General features: G+C 55.9%; 1 protein-coding gene across 9 annotated transcripts in view; it reads left to right on the top strand.

The window, feature by feature from the left end:
- SNPH (syntaphilin) overlaps positions 1–14,072 on the top strand; it is a 37,104-nt gene that overhangs the window by 17,393 nt on the left and 5,639 nt on the right. The window contains exons 3-6 of one of the 9 annotated variants that reach the window (XM_077872518.1): positions 6,256–6,283; positions 7,020–7,672; positions 8,368–8,475; positions 11,924–12,073. In XM_077872518.1, the coding sequence (XP_077728644.1) occupies positions 7,491–7,672; positions 8,368–8,475; positions 11,924–12,073 (440 nt within the window). In that variant the 5' untranslated portion in view covers positions 6,256–6,283; positions 7,020–7,490. Of the gene's footprint in view, positions 1–3,610; positions 3,667–6,255; positions 6,284–7,019; positions 7,673–8,268; positions 8,476–11,923; positions 12,074–14,072 lie in introns of all 9 variants that reach the window. The other 8 variants (XM_077872514.1, XM_077872519.1, XM_077872517.1 and 5 more) reach the window with 8 other exon arrangements.

The following is a 14,072-nucleotide window of genomic DNA, read 5'->3' as shown; positions in this document are numbered from 1 at the left end:
GGAATTCCAGAGTCACTCCTGGACCTGCTCTGACGCGCCCAAGGTGGTGGTAAAACAAAGACTATCTCTGAAAAAGGGAAAAGAGAGATCCCCTTGGGGAGGCCGTGGTAGGAATAGCTGGAAACACGCCTGCCTCTGATAGCCAGAGGACTTCTCCAGCCCTCCATCTGTTCCCTGGACTGGTTCCTGAAGAGATGGGTGGGGTCAGAAGGGTGACTCCCACCAAATGCATAGTAGCTGAGACCCAAGGTCACCGAGAGGCACCAGGCAAGGTAGCCCGGAGGAGCCGCCAAGGGTCCCTCAGTGGAGGGCTCGCTCAGAATCTGTGCTGAGGGACAGGAAGCCACTGCTGCTGGAGAGGTGAGAACGGTGGTCTTCATGGTGAGGGCTTCTCCTTTGTGGGTTCTGGGGGGTGCAGGGAGAGATGCTGGTTAGGTAGCGAGGCACATGAGAAATTTCTGGTCTTTGCTCTGCTTGCCTCCTGTCTTGTTGGTGTCCTACCTTGTAGATGCACGAGAAGCCAGGACATAGGGGACATAACCCCGGCTCTTCCACCATGATCTTAGAGTCTTATGGGAAAGCACTTTTCTTCTCTTAGGCAGCATAATAATATATGTCCCAGTTCCCTTGTTATCATGACACCTTCTGATGCAGTAGGTATGCGGGCTCCTACGACATGGAAGTCCAAGGTGTGACCTTGGCGGTCTTGCAGCTTCGGATTTCCATGTGTCAGACATAACAGTCTCCACCTGGCCTCCCTGCACAGGGGACAGGCAAGGATCAGATGAGCTGGTGGATAGGCCAAACTTCAGAAGGGGCAGCCTCTGTCTCCTGTCTCCTCTGGGCTGACCCAGAATCAGGAGCACCAGGGAAGTGCCCTGGTCAGTGCTTGAAGTCAGGCAGAAGGCGGAGGGGCTGCTTCTGGTTTTCACCATGTGGCAGCTGGGCTGAGCCAGCCTAAGTGATTCCCTCCCTCTTTTTGGACTATGCCTGTCCTTTTAGAACTGCTCATATTTGTATTCACAAAACATATATTATGTAGGTTTTAAAAAATCTGTTTTCTATTGTGATAAAAATTCATACACCGTAAAATGCACCCTTTTAGGGGCACCTGAGTGGCTCAGTGGTCAATGTCTACCTTTGGCTCAGGTCATGATCATGGGGTCCTGGAATCGAGTCCCACATCGGGCTCCCCCCAGGAAGCCTGCTTCTCCCTCTACCTGTGTCTCTGCCTCTGTCTGTGTCTCTCATGAATAAATAAATATTTTTATATCCACCCTTTAAAACTTATCCACTTAAGACAATTGAATATTACTCAGCCATCAAAAAAATGAAATCTCACCATTTTGCAATGATGTGGGTTGAACTAGAGGGGATTATACTAAGTGAAATAAGTCAGTAAGAGACAATTATCATATGATTTCATTCATGGAATTTAAGAAACAGAGGATCATAGGGGAAGGGAAGGAAAAATAAAATAAGATGAAATCAGAGAGGGAGACAAACCATGAAAGGCTCTTAATCATAGGAAACAAACAAGGTTGCTGGAGGAGACATGGATGGGGGGGCTGAGGAACTGGGTGATGGGCATTAAGGAGGGCACCTGATGTAATGAGCACTGGGTGTTGTGTGCAACTGATCAATCACTGGCATCTACCTCTGAAACTCATAATATACTATATGTTAATTGATTAAATTTACATGTTAAAAAAGGGACCCCCCCCCTAAAATGTAGAATTCTGGGAGGGTGGTTTAGAATATTCACAGAGTTGTGATCCATCACCACTGTCCAATTCCAGAACATTTTCATGTTTCCCCAAAGAGCCTTCCATCAGCAGCCATTCCCTCTTCTTCTCCCAGCCCTTGGCTACCACCCATTTGCTTTGGGTCTCCACTGATTTTTCTGTTATAGACGTTTAATATAAATGGAATCAGACAATGTGTGGCCTTTTGTGTCTGGCTTCTTTCACTCACTGTACTGCACCACTCACCCATGTTGTGGCAAGTGTCTGCCCTTTGTGCCTTCTTGGGACTGATGGTGTTCCGTTAGCCATACAAACCACGTTCAGTCTAGCCAGTCGCTGGATGCTGGTGGCCTCCTGGCTGGGATTCCTCTTTTCGGCCACTGTGCCTAATGCTGTTCTTCCTGAACAGGTCTTTGTGCAAGCTCCTGTCTTCTGTTCTTCGGGGCATCCGCCTACCAGGGAATGCGAGGTTGCATGGCAACTCTATGGTTAACTTTTTGGGGAAGTGCCACACTGTTTTCCATGGTGGTAGCAGTGGTGGTGGCGGCGGCAGTGGCATCACCAGCATTCCCACCAGCCGTGCACCAGAGCTCCGGCTTCTCCGCTCCCTCACCCATGCTTGTTATTGTCTGTCTGTTTGATTACAGCCATCCTTCTAGATGTGAAGTAGCTCATTGTGGAAAGCACACAGTGCGTAGAGTTTAAACCGCAAACCCTTTTTAGCTAGAGCAGCAGTCTGACTGCAGACCTTGCATGCATGGAACAGATACCAGAGGAGCCCCTGTGGGTGAAGAGGGAAGGGGGCCTGAGCACTAGGGGCAAATTCTCGGGTGGTTTGCAGACCATGGGGGCTCGATGCTCGCCAAGGTCTGGAATCCGAGTCTAATCACTGCAGGATGCCTGTGGAGTGGCCTGCTGGCCTCGGGCAGCCCCCAGGGCATCTGACCAAGTGGTGGGTCTGTCTGTCCTGCCACCTTGTTGGGGTGGCCTTGGTGAGAAGAAGGAGCCCCGTGCCTCCCATCTCTGGTTCCTGCACTGAGACCGGCTTTGCAGGACACAGACAGCCAGCGGGGGAAATGCCACCAGTGCCCCCTTCCTAAATTCAAGAAGAAATGTCCTCAGTTTCTCTGAGGGTGTGGACAGTGTGGGGGCCGGTGAGGTCATGAAACAAGTGGCAGGTTTACTGAGCTTCTAGTAGGACTGATCCTCGGAGATGTGGAGGACGGCTGCTGGCACAGCCCCGGGCCAGGCTTCCATCTCCTGCCTCTCTCTCGGCTTTGGCATTCGAGGAGCACCAGGCGCTCTGCTGTTGCACGGGAGGAATGTTCTGCATTCTCATGTTGCCTTGGCACAGCGAGGACCCCTCCCAAGTTCTGTTCTGTTGATCGCAATGCTTGGCTTTCCACAGCTGTCAGAGGCTCGAGTCATGAGACACAGATTGTTCTGTTCTCTTGGATTTTAGGGTAGCTTTCTTCTTTTATTGATGGCTGAGTCTTTGCAAAAAAAAAAAAATCATTTATTGTACATACGGGGACTTCCACTTAGCTAGAATTAATGCAAGTGCCTGGTTTCTCCCCCATGACATGCTGATTGAGTAAAAATGCCACAGTGTTTTTTGAAAAATGCAGCTTTCTCATGTTACAGGGGTGGGAGCTGAAACCCAGGAGCCCTAATAATGGAAGGAGAAGAAAGCATTAATTGGAAGTCCATCATTTCATGAACAGCGCAGAATCAGAGAATGTCGGATTCAGAGGTGTCCTAGAGACCATCTAATCCAACTCCTGGCCTACCAGATGTGCCCACTTAACCCATTGTGTTACTAACAGTTGTGTGTTGATTGTGTTTATTTTTATGAACTCCCCCAGAGGGTGGTGGTCCCTGAGTTTCGACCCAAGGCATGGCATGCTAAGTGGTCACCACAGTAAGTGATGGGAGAAGTCCAGGGGAAAAGACCTGCAGGGCAGAGCCTTGCAGATGTATGCATGAGGGCACGGTGGGGAACGGCTGCAGGCTAGACCAACAGCTGAGCAAGCTGTCACAGTGACTGCTGGGGCTTCCCCTGGGGGTCTGCAGGCCGCTGAGAGCACGTGGGCAAGGGTATAGATGAGCCGGCCTTGAACGCCAGAATCAAGTGTTATGCCCTATTTTTATGTATCGGGGGGCCTCTGATGTATCTTGAGGTTCCATGGCCTCTTCTCTGTTGCTTCTGCTGCTGCCCTGACCCAAGTTCTTCTCATTTCTCACCTGGGAGGTCTTGATAACCTAGCTCATCTCCCTGCCAGTATTCTTGTCCGTGCCCAGCCACATTCCACAAAGGCCCCCTACCTACCAGGGGCTTTCTAAACTGCAAGTCTGATCATGTCCCTCCCCCTTCAAAGGCCCTTCCTTGGCTTCTGTTGCCCAGAGGACAAGATCCTGGCTTAGGTGTTCTGTGTGGCCAGCACTGCCTTGTCCTACAGCCTCACCCCCATTGTGCCTCTGACCTCACCAGACCCCCTGGTTTCCCCAGCCACCATGCCATGGAACTATTCACTGCCTTTGCCCAGCCTTTTCCTTCCTTCCCACTTGCTTTCTCTGACTGACAAACTCCTATTCATCCTTTGAAACCCAGTGTAAATTTCACTTTGGAGAAGCTTTTGCTGACCCTCATGAGACCACATGATGTCTTGAATCTGTTTCTGTTTTGAAGCTCACGTTGTGTTGCAATGATCTACTTCCAAGATACTGGCGATTCCCACTTTTGAGTGTGTGTTATGTGATGCGTGCTAGGCTGAGCCCTGGGCATGCATTAACCTGCCACAGTAGCCACACGAGGTGCATTCTGTTACAGCCCCACTCATAGATGAGGAAGCTGAGACGCAGAGAAGGGGAGTGACATGCCCAGGGCATGCACTGGGAGGGCGACAGGCTGAGATCTGAGCCCAGACCTGTTTGACTCTATTCTTGCATCCTTTTGCATCCTGTTGCCTGGATCCTGCTGTGTCCCCTGGACCCTATTGCAGGCCTTGTGGGGACTGATCAAAGGGAGCGTGCAGCGGAGCTGTCCTGGTGTGGGCAGGATGGGGAAGTGGAGGGACACTGGAGTGCGGGGCTGGCTTTCCTCTGGTGTTGAGGTGACAGGAGACTCTCAGCCCAGCTCCCCATGGTGAAGGGTTTCCTTCCACCTTCCATTCTGGCTGCCTGGGCAAAGGGCTGTGGGACTCCAGGGGAGAAGGCAGGTGGCATAGTGACATAGACTATGGCAACCTGTCTCCTCTCTGGGGCCCGGAGAGGGAGGGAGGACTTGAGAGGGCACACCCAGGCTTCTGAGTAGGATCCTGGAGAGGTGGCTCCCTTTGAGCCTGGGTGGCTTCTGTCCTCCCCTTAGGGACCCCCACCTGCAAGGTCCTGTCCCAGTAGGGGAATGCCACTTCCGCCTCTGTCCTGGATGAATGGCTGGCTCTGGCCTCCCAGGAGACCATTGGGTCCATCCAGGTACAAATGCTGTCCCCTTCTCAGCCCCTGGGCCAGAGAGGAAGGAAGAGGGAGTGCAAGAGGAGTGAGGTGTGGGGTTGCCAAGCGAGGTAGGAGCAGGGACAGCTGAGACAAAGCCCTCATTGTACTGAGGCCACACTCAGCTCCAAGGCAAACCAGGCATCTTGCCTGCCTCCCCGGACACAGTCCCAGGACTCCACCTGAACTTCCTAGCTCCTTAACAACCCTTATCCGAGCTGGCTTGGAAGAGTGAGGCCTGTCCTCGGACCTGAGCCCTCCTGCCTCTGCTGGAAAGTCCTCCTGAAGGCACCACCTCCTCAGTGCATCCTCCCAAAAGCAAGAAGGGAAGGGGTGAGGCTGCCAGGGAAGTCAGGCCGCCTGGGACTAGAAGCCAGGGTCTGTCTGGCCCTGCAGCTCTGCCACCTTAGGCCCAAGTGTGATAACAGATCGCCCTTCTGTACCCCCTGGGCTGTGCGCAGGAAGAATGGAGCCCTTGGCAACCTCCCTGACAAGTGTGGGGAGCACTCTTGTCCCACGGTGCCTCCTCCTGAGGCCAACCCCACAGTGCCAGGAGGCCTTGCCTAGACGATGGGGGCACGATGTGGGGGGGGGGGGGACACATCCCTGAGCTGAGGCGAGCAGCTCAGGTGACAGGCACAGTGTCGGCAGCTCCTGCGCCCGGCATCCGACACCTCCGGGCAGACAATGCTGGCTGTGTCTGGGCCCGCCAGAGGAACAGGCTACACTCTGTGTCACAGCCAGGAAACAGGCCACCTGAGCAGCGCCTTTGTCCCCTCAGGAGGCAGCCCCACTGCCGGGCAGGATGAGCCGACTCCCCCGAGGCCCTAACACGAGAAGGGGTGGTGCCCAGCCGGGGGACCCCAAAGTTTGAGATCCAGCCCCTGGGCTTCTGGTGTTGGCCTGGTTCTCCTGTTGGCCCTGCCACACCCTGGGGGTGTGACGGGGGTGAGTCCCTCCCTCTGGGAGGCTCAGATCCCTTGTCTGTAAGGGCACTAATCACAGCACTTCCTCATAGGGTTTTTGGGAGGAGTCAATGGCACACTGTACGTAGTAATGTGCTTGGCCTGGGGCGTGCGCACAGTGGGGCGTGGTGAACGCTTCTCTCCAGCATGGGAGAGGTCAGGGCACGGTATCCCTGGCCAGGTCTCCAGTAACCCAGGCTGCTATCCTCAGCCCCTGCCGTGAGCATGGAAGGAGGGAACAGGGGTCTCTGGAGCTGGCACACAACTAGTGGCTGCAAAGAGCCCGGGCCCCCCGTCTCAGACTCCAGGCGCTCTGGGACAGTGCCCGGTGCGGGACTCCTTCCTACAACAGCTGACACCCAGCCCACCATGGGGCTTCTCCCCTCCTTTAACCCCTGTAGGGCTGCCTGTGGAGCCTAAGCCTCTACCCGCCTGTCAAGAGTGCCAAGGATGGGTGTCTGTAGGCCTGGTCACTTCCTACTAGTTCCAGCCCACCAAGAGTCCCCAGACAGAGGAGGGCTTCTGTACCCATTACCCCTTTCCTCATCTGCTTTGAGCCCATGCTCTGAGGTCCTACTGCACGCCCCAATCAGCATGCATGTTTGCATGGGTGGGTGCAGGCATGGCTGTGTGCAGCATGCATGCGGGAGGGCCTGGCTGCATGTCCTGCATCATGGGAAGGCCCCGAGCATGTTCATGGAGATGTGTGTGGCATGTCTTGGAATGGCAGAGACATAGTACCTTTTCACATTCATGTGTATCCATATGTCTTTCTACACGTGTGCTGGTATGTCAGTCTGTCTTGTCTCCACTATAGACAGGAAGCCCCCAAGCCACACGCCAACGGGCGCTCTGGGAAGGTGACGTCGAGACTAGCCCAGCCTCACTTGGGGTTCCTGGTCCTGCTCCAGGAGTCCTCCAACCAGCAGCCCCCGCCAAGGAGGGAGGACTGTCCAGCGCAGGGTGGGGTCCGAGTAAGGGATCGGAGGGCCTGGCCTGTAGCATAGAGGACTCAGTGCTGCACTGGGGGTCAGGAGGCCCTGCCTCGATGCCCATGTGACCTTGGGTGAGGCCCTTGAGCTCTTGCTCCACATTCAATCATCTGGAGAACACGGGGTCGGATCTATGATTTCTGGCTGCCCCTGAGGCTCTGACGATCGATCAAGGTCTTAAGTCAGGTGGCAAGAGTGTGCTAACTTCGTTGGTGGAGGCAGCTGCAGCTAGCGCCTGGCCTACCAGGCCCTTGCTCAGTCCTGGGGTGTCCTGCCAGAGGGTGAGAGGAGGAGCCATGCCAGGCAGCGGCCCCAACGAGAGGATGACGTGGCCTGGTCCGGCCCTCCCCGCGGCACCCCCAACGCGCCCTCTCTCCTCAGCCCCGGGGACACCACCCATCCCGCCCCTCACCCGGACCCGCAGCCTCATGGCCATGTCCCTGCCGGGCAGTAGACGGGCCTCTGCTGGATCCCGCAGGTGAGTGCCCCCCTTGGCCTCGGAGGGCGGGAAGGGGGAGGGCCTCCGTTCCCCCCTCTGCCACCAACCTGCAGTGTAGCCTTGAGCAAGTCATTTCCCAGTTTTCCCAGCTCTAGAACAGGCTTGCTAACACTCACCTCCTGCTGAGGCTCAAATGACACAGTGGATAGAAAGGTTCTCTGAAGCATTAAAGCCCTGGGGGTCCCACCATCCTCAGTATTGCTGCTGAGCTTCACGGTGACTAGAAGGACTCATGCTATCATCCACTCTGGCTCACTTGGCCCCCCTGACTCCGACCTGTGTGTGCCCCCCTCCTGTCCCCACCCCTGCCTGCCCCCTCTGCCCCAGCTGTGTCAGCCCTTGCAGGGCCCTCCTCTGGGCTCAGGGGGACCCTGGAACCCTGGAAGCTGAGGAACCCTGGCTAGGGCAGATGGGACCCTACCCTTAGCCCTGCCCAGCCTCCATGCCCGTCCTGGGGAGCCAGGAGGACCAGCCTCCTCCTGGTTTTCCATCTTGATTTGCGCTGTCTGTTTTGTCACCCCTGTGTGTACGTCCCCTCTCTCCTCTGCTTCTCTCCCCCGGCCGTGACCCCGCAGCGGGGGCCCTTTGGGCCGCAGCGGCCTGGCAGTGTTCGCCCAGTGCCCGCAGCTGCCCGCCAGCCAGAACGAGCACCTGCCTCTTCTTCCTGCCTCCAGGCGCACCTCTCCGCCCGTGAGCGTGCGGGACGCCTACGGCACCTCCTCTCTCAGCAGTAGCAGCAACTCCGGCTCCTGCAAGGGCAGCGACAGCAGCCCCACGCCCAGGTAACCCCCCTGTGCACCTGCACACCGCACCCCCATGGGTGGGGACCGGGACTCCTGCGCTCCTGACTGCACGGGCTCCAGCTGGTCCTTCAGAGCCTCAGGTCCTGTGTGAAGGGGAGGGTAGCGCCCCATTGCCCGTGACCAAGGCAGGGGCTTAGACAAGCAAGGGGATGCTTTCAGAACTAGGCCCAGCGGCAAGCAGCTCCCTGAAGTGTTGGGGACCCCAGCCCATCTTCCTGCTCCACCATCCTTAGGGCACAGCTTTTGTCCTCACCCTTATAAGAGGCTCTGATACCTCCAGGCGTCAGGTCAGCATCGGGGCAGGGAAGGAGGAAGGTAGAAAGGCCACCCCTCCGCTACTACAAGAGACTCCTGTTTTCCTTTTTTTTTTTTTTTTTTTTTAAGATTTTATTTATTTATGCATGAGAGACAGAGCAAGGCAGAGACCCAGGCAGAGGGAGAAGCAGCTCCGTGCAGGGAGCCCCATGCGGGACTTGATCCCAGGACCCTGGGATCACAACCTGAGCTGAAAGCAGACGCTCAACTGCTGAGCCACCCAGGCGTCCTGAGGCTCCTGTTTTCTGGGAAGGGTCACCTTCCCCAGGAATTCTATCTACACGCTGCCAGCTGGCACTGGGTGATGTGATTGGCTGTGGCTGTGGGGCTGGTGGCACAAGGAGCACCACATTGTCCCTGGTATGGTACCAGCTCTCACAGAATTGGAGTTTTCTTGGGGAAGGAGCAAGGATGGATATATGGGCAGGCCACTCGGCATCTGTGGCCCTGCTTTCCTCAGGCACCACCTGGACAGTGACAGAGGTGCAGCTGGTTTGGAAAGCGGAGTGCATTACAATGTGGCACGTGCTATGTTGTGGGGCTCAGGGAAGGAGGAACGGAAAAGCAGGATCTGCTGGGGAGGCAGGTGAAGGGAAGCTGAGCATTCTCTAAAACCAGGAGGTGACAGCTCCAGCGGCCCATCCTGATTCCCCAGTGGAGCCAGGGAGCGAAGGCTGGGCAGCCAACTTCCCGTCCCTTGAATCTCCCTTCCCGTTGGGTGCCCAACGTCCCTCCAGCTTCAACGAATCGATGTCTGCAGGTGGCCTGTAACTGGTAGCTGCCATCATGAGGCCTTTGGTCCCATGTGAGAGTCCTGGGCCACCACAGCTGACTTGCAGCTCCTGCAGCCAGAGAACCTCATGGGAAGGCTGGTCCTGCTCTTCCAGCAGAGATGGTGTCATGGGTGTGAAGTGACGTTCAGATCACGCTGAGGTGGCACTTCTCAGAGTTTCCCACCGTGACACATGTGATGGGTGACACATGTGTGCAGGACCCATGGCCCAGCCTCCTGGCCGTCACTCCACCCTGAGCGCAGGGGGCGAGAGTGGTACTACAGTGCTCAAATTTTGAAAAGTATACAATTGGCAACTTTAACACTTTTTCATTAGTAGCAGATTTTTGCCGTGCTTGTCATAACTGCAGCTCACTGGGACGGTCCCAGCCCTGAGGCTGAGAACTGGCAGCATGGGAGGATCTTCTGGCCACATCAATAGTGGCTGCCCTGGGCTGTGGCTTCAGTGCAAACTGGCATTCTGAGACGGGAATAGCAGAGAGCCATGGATTATAGAATATTCTTCTTTTCCACTATATATACATATATACATATAAAATGGATAACAGAATATATATATAGGGTTTTATATATATATATATATATATTCTGTGATATGAGTGATATTCATGAGTGATATATATACATATATATCAGTCATGAAAGCAAGTTGGAAGAGTGAGAACAGCTTTGTCTCTAATTCTCAACTGCACTAGTTTAATAGTTTAACCAGGGCCTGTGGGGGAGATCCACTCACTGCAGATCCGTGCCCCTCAAGCCCGAGTCCTGGCACGGCGGCCACCAGGATGGCTGCTCTTTTGGGAGGAGATTCTTAGAGCCCACTGAGGGGGCGTCCCCAGCTCCCGACCCACGCCACCCCTCTGCCCCCGTCACCAGGAAAACAGGCCGGCGTGTGGTATGGCTTGAGTTTAACCTAGGGACCACGAGGTGAGTAAGCAGAAGAGAATCGTGTCCCTTTCTCTCTTCTATCCACACACATTCTCTTCAGTGGCTGACAGTTTACAAATTCTTTATCCTCAGCAAACATTAGACGGCCCCCATGGAACCTTTCAAACTGCCTCCCTCGTGGCTGCTTCAGCAAACCAGGGCCTGTCTATTCAGACCTGTTGATGTCCTTGGCCCCGTCCCCTAGGGGAGCAGGGCTGGCTGGCCACGAGGCCTCTGCCAGGCTGCATGAGAACAAGCCCAGGCTTTGAGGCCAAGCTCTGAGGAGGCTTCCCAGAATGACCAGCAGGCAGGACACTGTGGCCCGGCCACAGCATATCAGAGTTGGGTGCGAGGCCAGGCCCTCCCTCCTTCCCTCCCGCCTTCCCTCCCTCCTCCTGCACTGGGTGGCAATTCCTCCTCTTGGCAGTGCTGAGCCTGGGTATGACACACACACACACACACACACACACACACACACGCCTGTGCCACCTCAGGCTGGGCAGCATGTGGCATCTGGCTTGCTGCCACCTCAGGGTTTAGCTATTGAGGACTAGATGCCCAGAGCCAGTGGGTGTTCACACGTGTGTTTGGATGTGACCTCAGAGAATGTGTGTGTGTGTGTGTGTGTGTGGAAAGTGTGTGCATTTGTGTGAACCCATGCATGGGCTGGTGTCCCAGGCCTTGCAAGTGTTCCCGAGGATGGCTGCAGGATGGTGGGGCCATGTGCCCTTGGGTGTGTGCACGCAGAGGTGGACACGCAGGCGCAAGTGGGCCAGGGTAACTACTCAGATGTACGCGCTCCAAGGAAACGTGTGTACATGATTGTGCAGGCCTGCGTGTACATGAAGACGGCAAGGAGGGCACCGGAGTGTGTTGGAGAGAGCTATGCCTGCACTCCCGGCCCCCCGCCCCCGCCCCGGACTCCTGCAGGCCCGGCAGTGAAGGCTCTCAGCCTGGGGGGTGCGTTCTCCTACCTGGGGTGAGCCCTTACCCCCACGCCAGCCCCGGAGAATTACACAGGGAAGTGCACCTGCCCCCAGGCTCTAGTGCCCAACTCATTCTCTGGGTTAGGAGACCGGACACCTGAGTTCTGGGACCACCGCAGGAGTCATATGACTGATGACATCAGTAGAGTGCCCCACACAGCCGGGTGCCAGGCTGTGGGTCCTGTGGTGCCCTGTGTCTGCACCCCTAACTAGAGGAGCCCTGAGCTTCCCACTGTGGTCTTCCCTTACAAGAGCTTTGATAAAACCTACCTGCCAAAAGGTCTGGGCGTTCTCATGCCCACACAGGCCCCAGGGGGAGTCCTAGCCTGGAGGCACCTGCTGGCTGTGGGACCAGGACGATGAGCCACCTCTTCCTCCCTTCCCACTGACACATGTTTCCTTGCAGACGCTCCATGAAGTACACACTTTGCAGCGACAACCATGGCGTCAAGCCCCCCACCCCGGAGCAGTACCTGACCCCCCTGCAGCAGAAGGAGGTGTGCATCCGGCACCTGAAGGCCCGGCTGAAGGACACACAGGACCGGCTCCAGGACCGGTGAGCCGCTGGCCCAGGGCAGCCCTGGAGAGATGCTCTCCACACTCAGAGGAGCACTTCTGGGAGGAAGGAGTGGCTGAGGGCTTCCTGACACCCACCTGCCCTTTCCTTTCCAGCAAAGCCCTGTAGGAGCCCCTTTCTAGAGCCCTCAGCCATCCCCATTGTCCCCTCAGCTGCTCTTCTGGACTGCCACAGGGGCTGCTTGGGCTCAGGCAGGGAGCAGCTTCCCCTGATGGCCTGCTGGTCCTCTCCCAGTCTGGGCCTGGTGGTCCCTTTTGGCTGCTTCTTGCCCTCTGGCTCCTTTTCACCTGAGGATCAGGAGCCCAGGGCATTCTTCCTGGCTTACCTTCCCTGTGAGTCCCCCTTTGCTTCCTCCCAGGGAGTCACCAGGGTGCTCTTGGCCCACTGGTTCAGGCCCCAGAGGCCTCTCTGCTCATCTACTTGCATATGATGTGTGTGAGCATGAAAAACCTTTCTCGAGCTCCTACCCAGCCCGGGGGTCCCTCAGGAGTCCCTACAGTCCCCTCTGAGCACATTCTCCAGACCTGGGGGCCAATCCTGACCCTCTCAGCTGCTAACTTTCTGGGCTTCCGGCTTCATTCTTACGATCAAAGCTTCAGGTCTGCCCTCTGACTCTGTCATCTTCTCCCTCTCCTCCAGACTGTGTCAGTTCAAACACGCAGCCGACTCTGAGCCACACCAGGCACTATGCCAGGCACCAGAGGTCAGGGCAGGTTCCCACGACTATGGCTTCTTTCCTCTTTTTTTAAAACTCTGCAGCTTTATTTGGCATGTAATTCACATCCCGTACAGTTCACCTCTCTGAAGCACACCCTTCGGCGATTTTTGGGATAGGCACAGAATCATGCAACCATCCCCAGTATCTAGTTCCAGAACATTTTCATCACCCCAGAAGGAAACACCGTTCCCAGTGGCAGTCATGGCCCAGGCCCCTGGTAACCACTGATCTTTCCATCTTTATGGATGTGTCTATTCTGGACATGGCATATAAATGGAAGCATACAATATGCATGAGCACGTCTTCCGTGACCAGAGCACTGCCAAGTAGCCAATCCGGTATGGATCTGTTGTGGTTTTGAACTACGGGAAGTTACAGGTGGCATTCCGTGGGCCTCCTTCATAGTTGGGATTTCTGTTTTTAGAAAATAGTCCTGGGTCTGCCTGGCCATTTGCGCTCACGTCCTCAGGAAGCAGACAGCCCGTCTCCCCGCCTCCTGTCTGGGGCTGGCCTAGCGGCTCAAGCAGACCATCTGCCCCGTGCGGTTTGGGCACAGTGCCCTGGCATGGACGTGCCTACACTTCAAATCCCTGGCCACTCTCTGCCTGTTACTCTTGCGGGAACCTGTGGCAGCTCTTTGCTTGCTCTGTTGCTGTACCACACACGCTCCACATGTTCACTTTGATACTTGCCTCCTGCAGTAACCTCCCTGCTCCTTAAAGAAGCTTCTACACTCCATGCTTTTGTTTGCTGTGTCCCTACTTCCTGAGATGGCCTTGCCCCCATTCTGCTTTGCTGGCAAACTCATCCTTCAGGGCTCAGTTCCAGTGTGATGTCCTAGACGGGGTGGGAAAGGCATGGCTTCCTGGCCTGGGGGTCCCGCTGGCTCCAAGGAGAGAGGGGCGGGGCCCAGCCACACTGAGCAGCCCAGTCCCTTCCTCCAAACTCGTTCTCCCTCCCAGGGCTTGGTATCCACGGGGAAGGTTTCTCTAGAGTGAACCCCAGTAAGGGTCTCATGCGTGGGGGTCCATCTGCCGTTGCCACTCTGAGTCACTCCAGTCCCTGCTGCCATCACAAGGTTGTGTCCTGGGGGGCAGTCCAGTCCACCCCTTTCCAGATAATGCCCTGGCTGACCTTCCTGGCCACTGCAGCCCCTCAGCCCAGACCCTTCGACATTGCAGAGCACACTTCAGCCTCATTTCCTGCACTGGCCATCTCATCTGGCTCTGAAAAGAGCCCAGTGCTTGATCTGGGATGGTC

The sequence above is a fragment of the Canis aureus genome, chromosome 26, assembly GCF_053574225.1.
Source record: "Canis aureus isolate CA01 chromosome 26, VMU_Caureus_v.1.0, whole genome shotgun sequence".
Lineage (NCBI taxonomy): Eukaryota > Metazoa > Chordata > Mammalia > Carnivora > Canidae > Canis > Canis aureus.
This window is presented reverse-complemented; position numbering and strand designations above follow the sequence as displayed.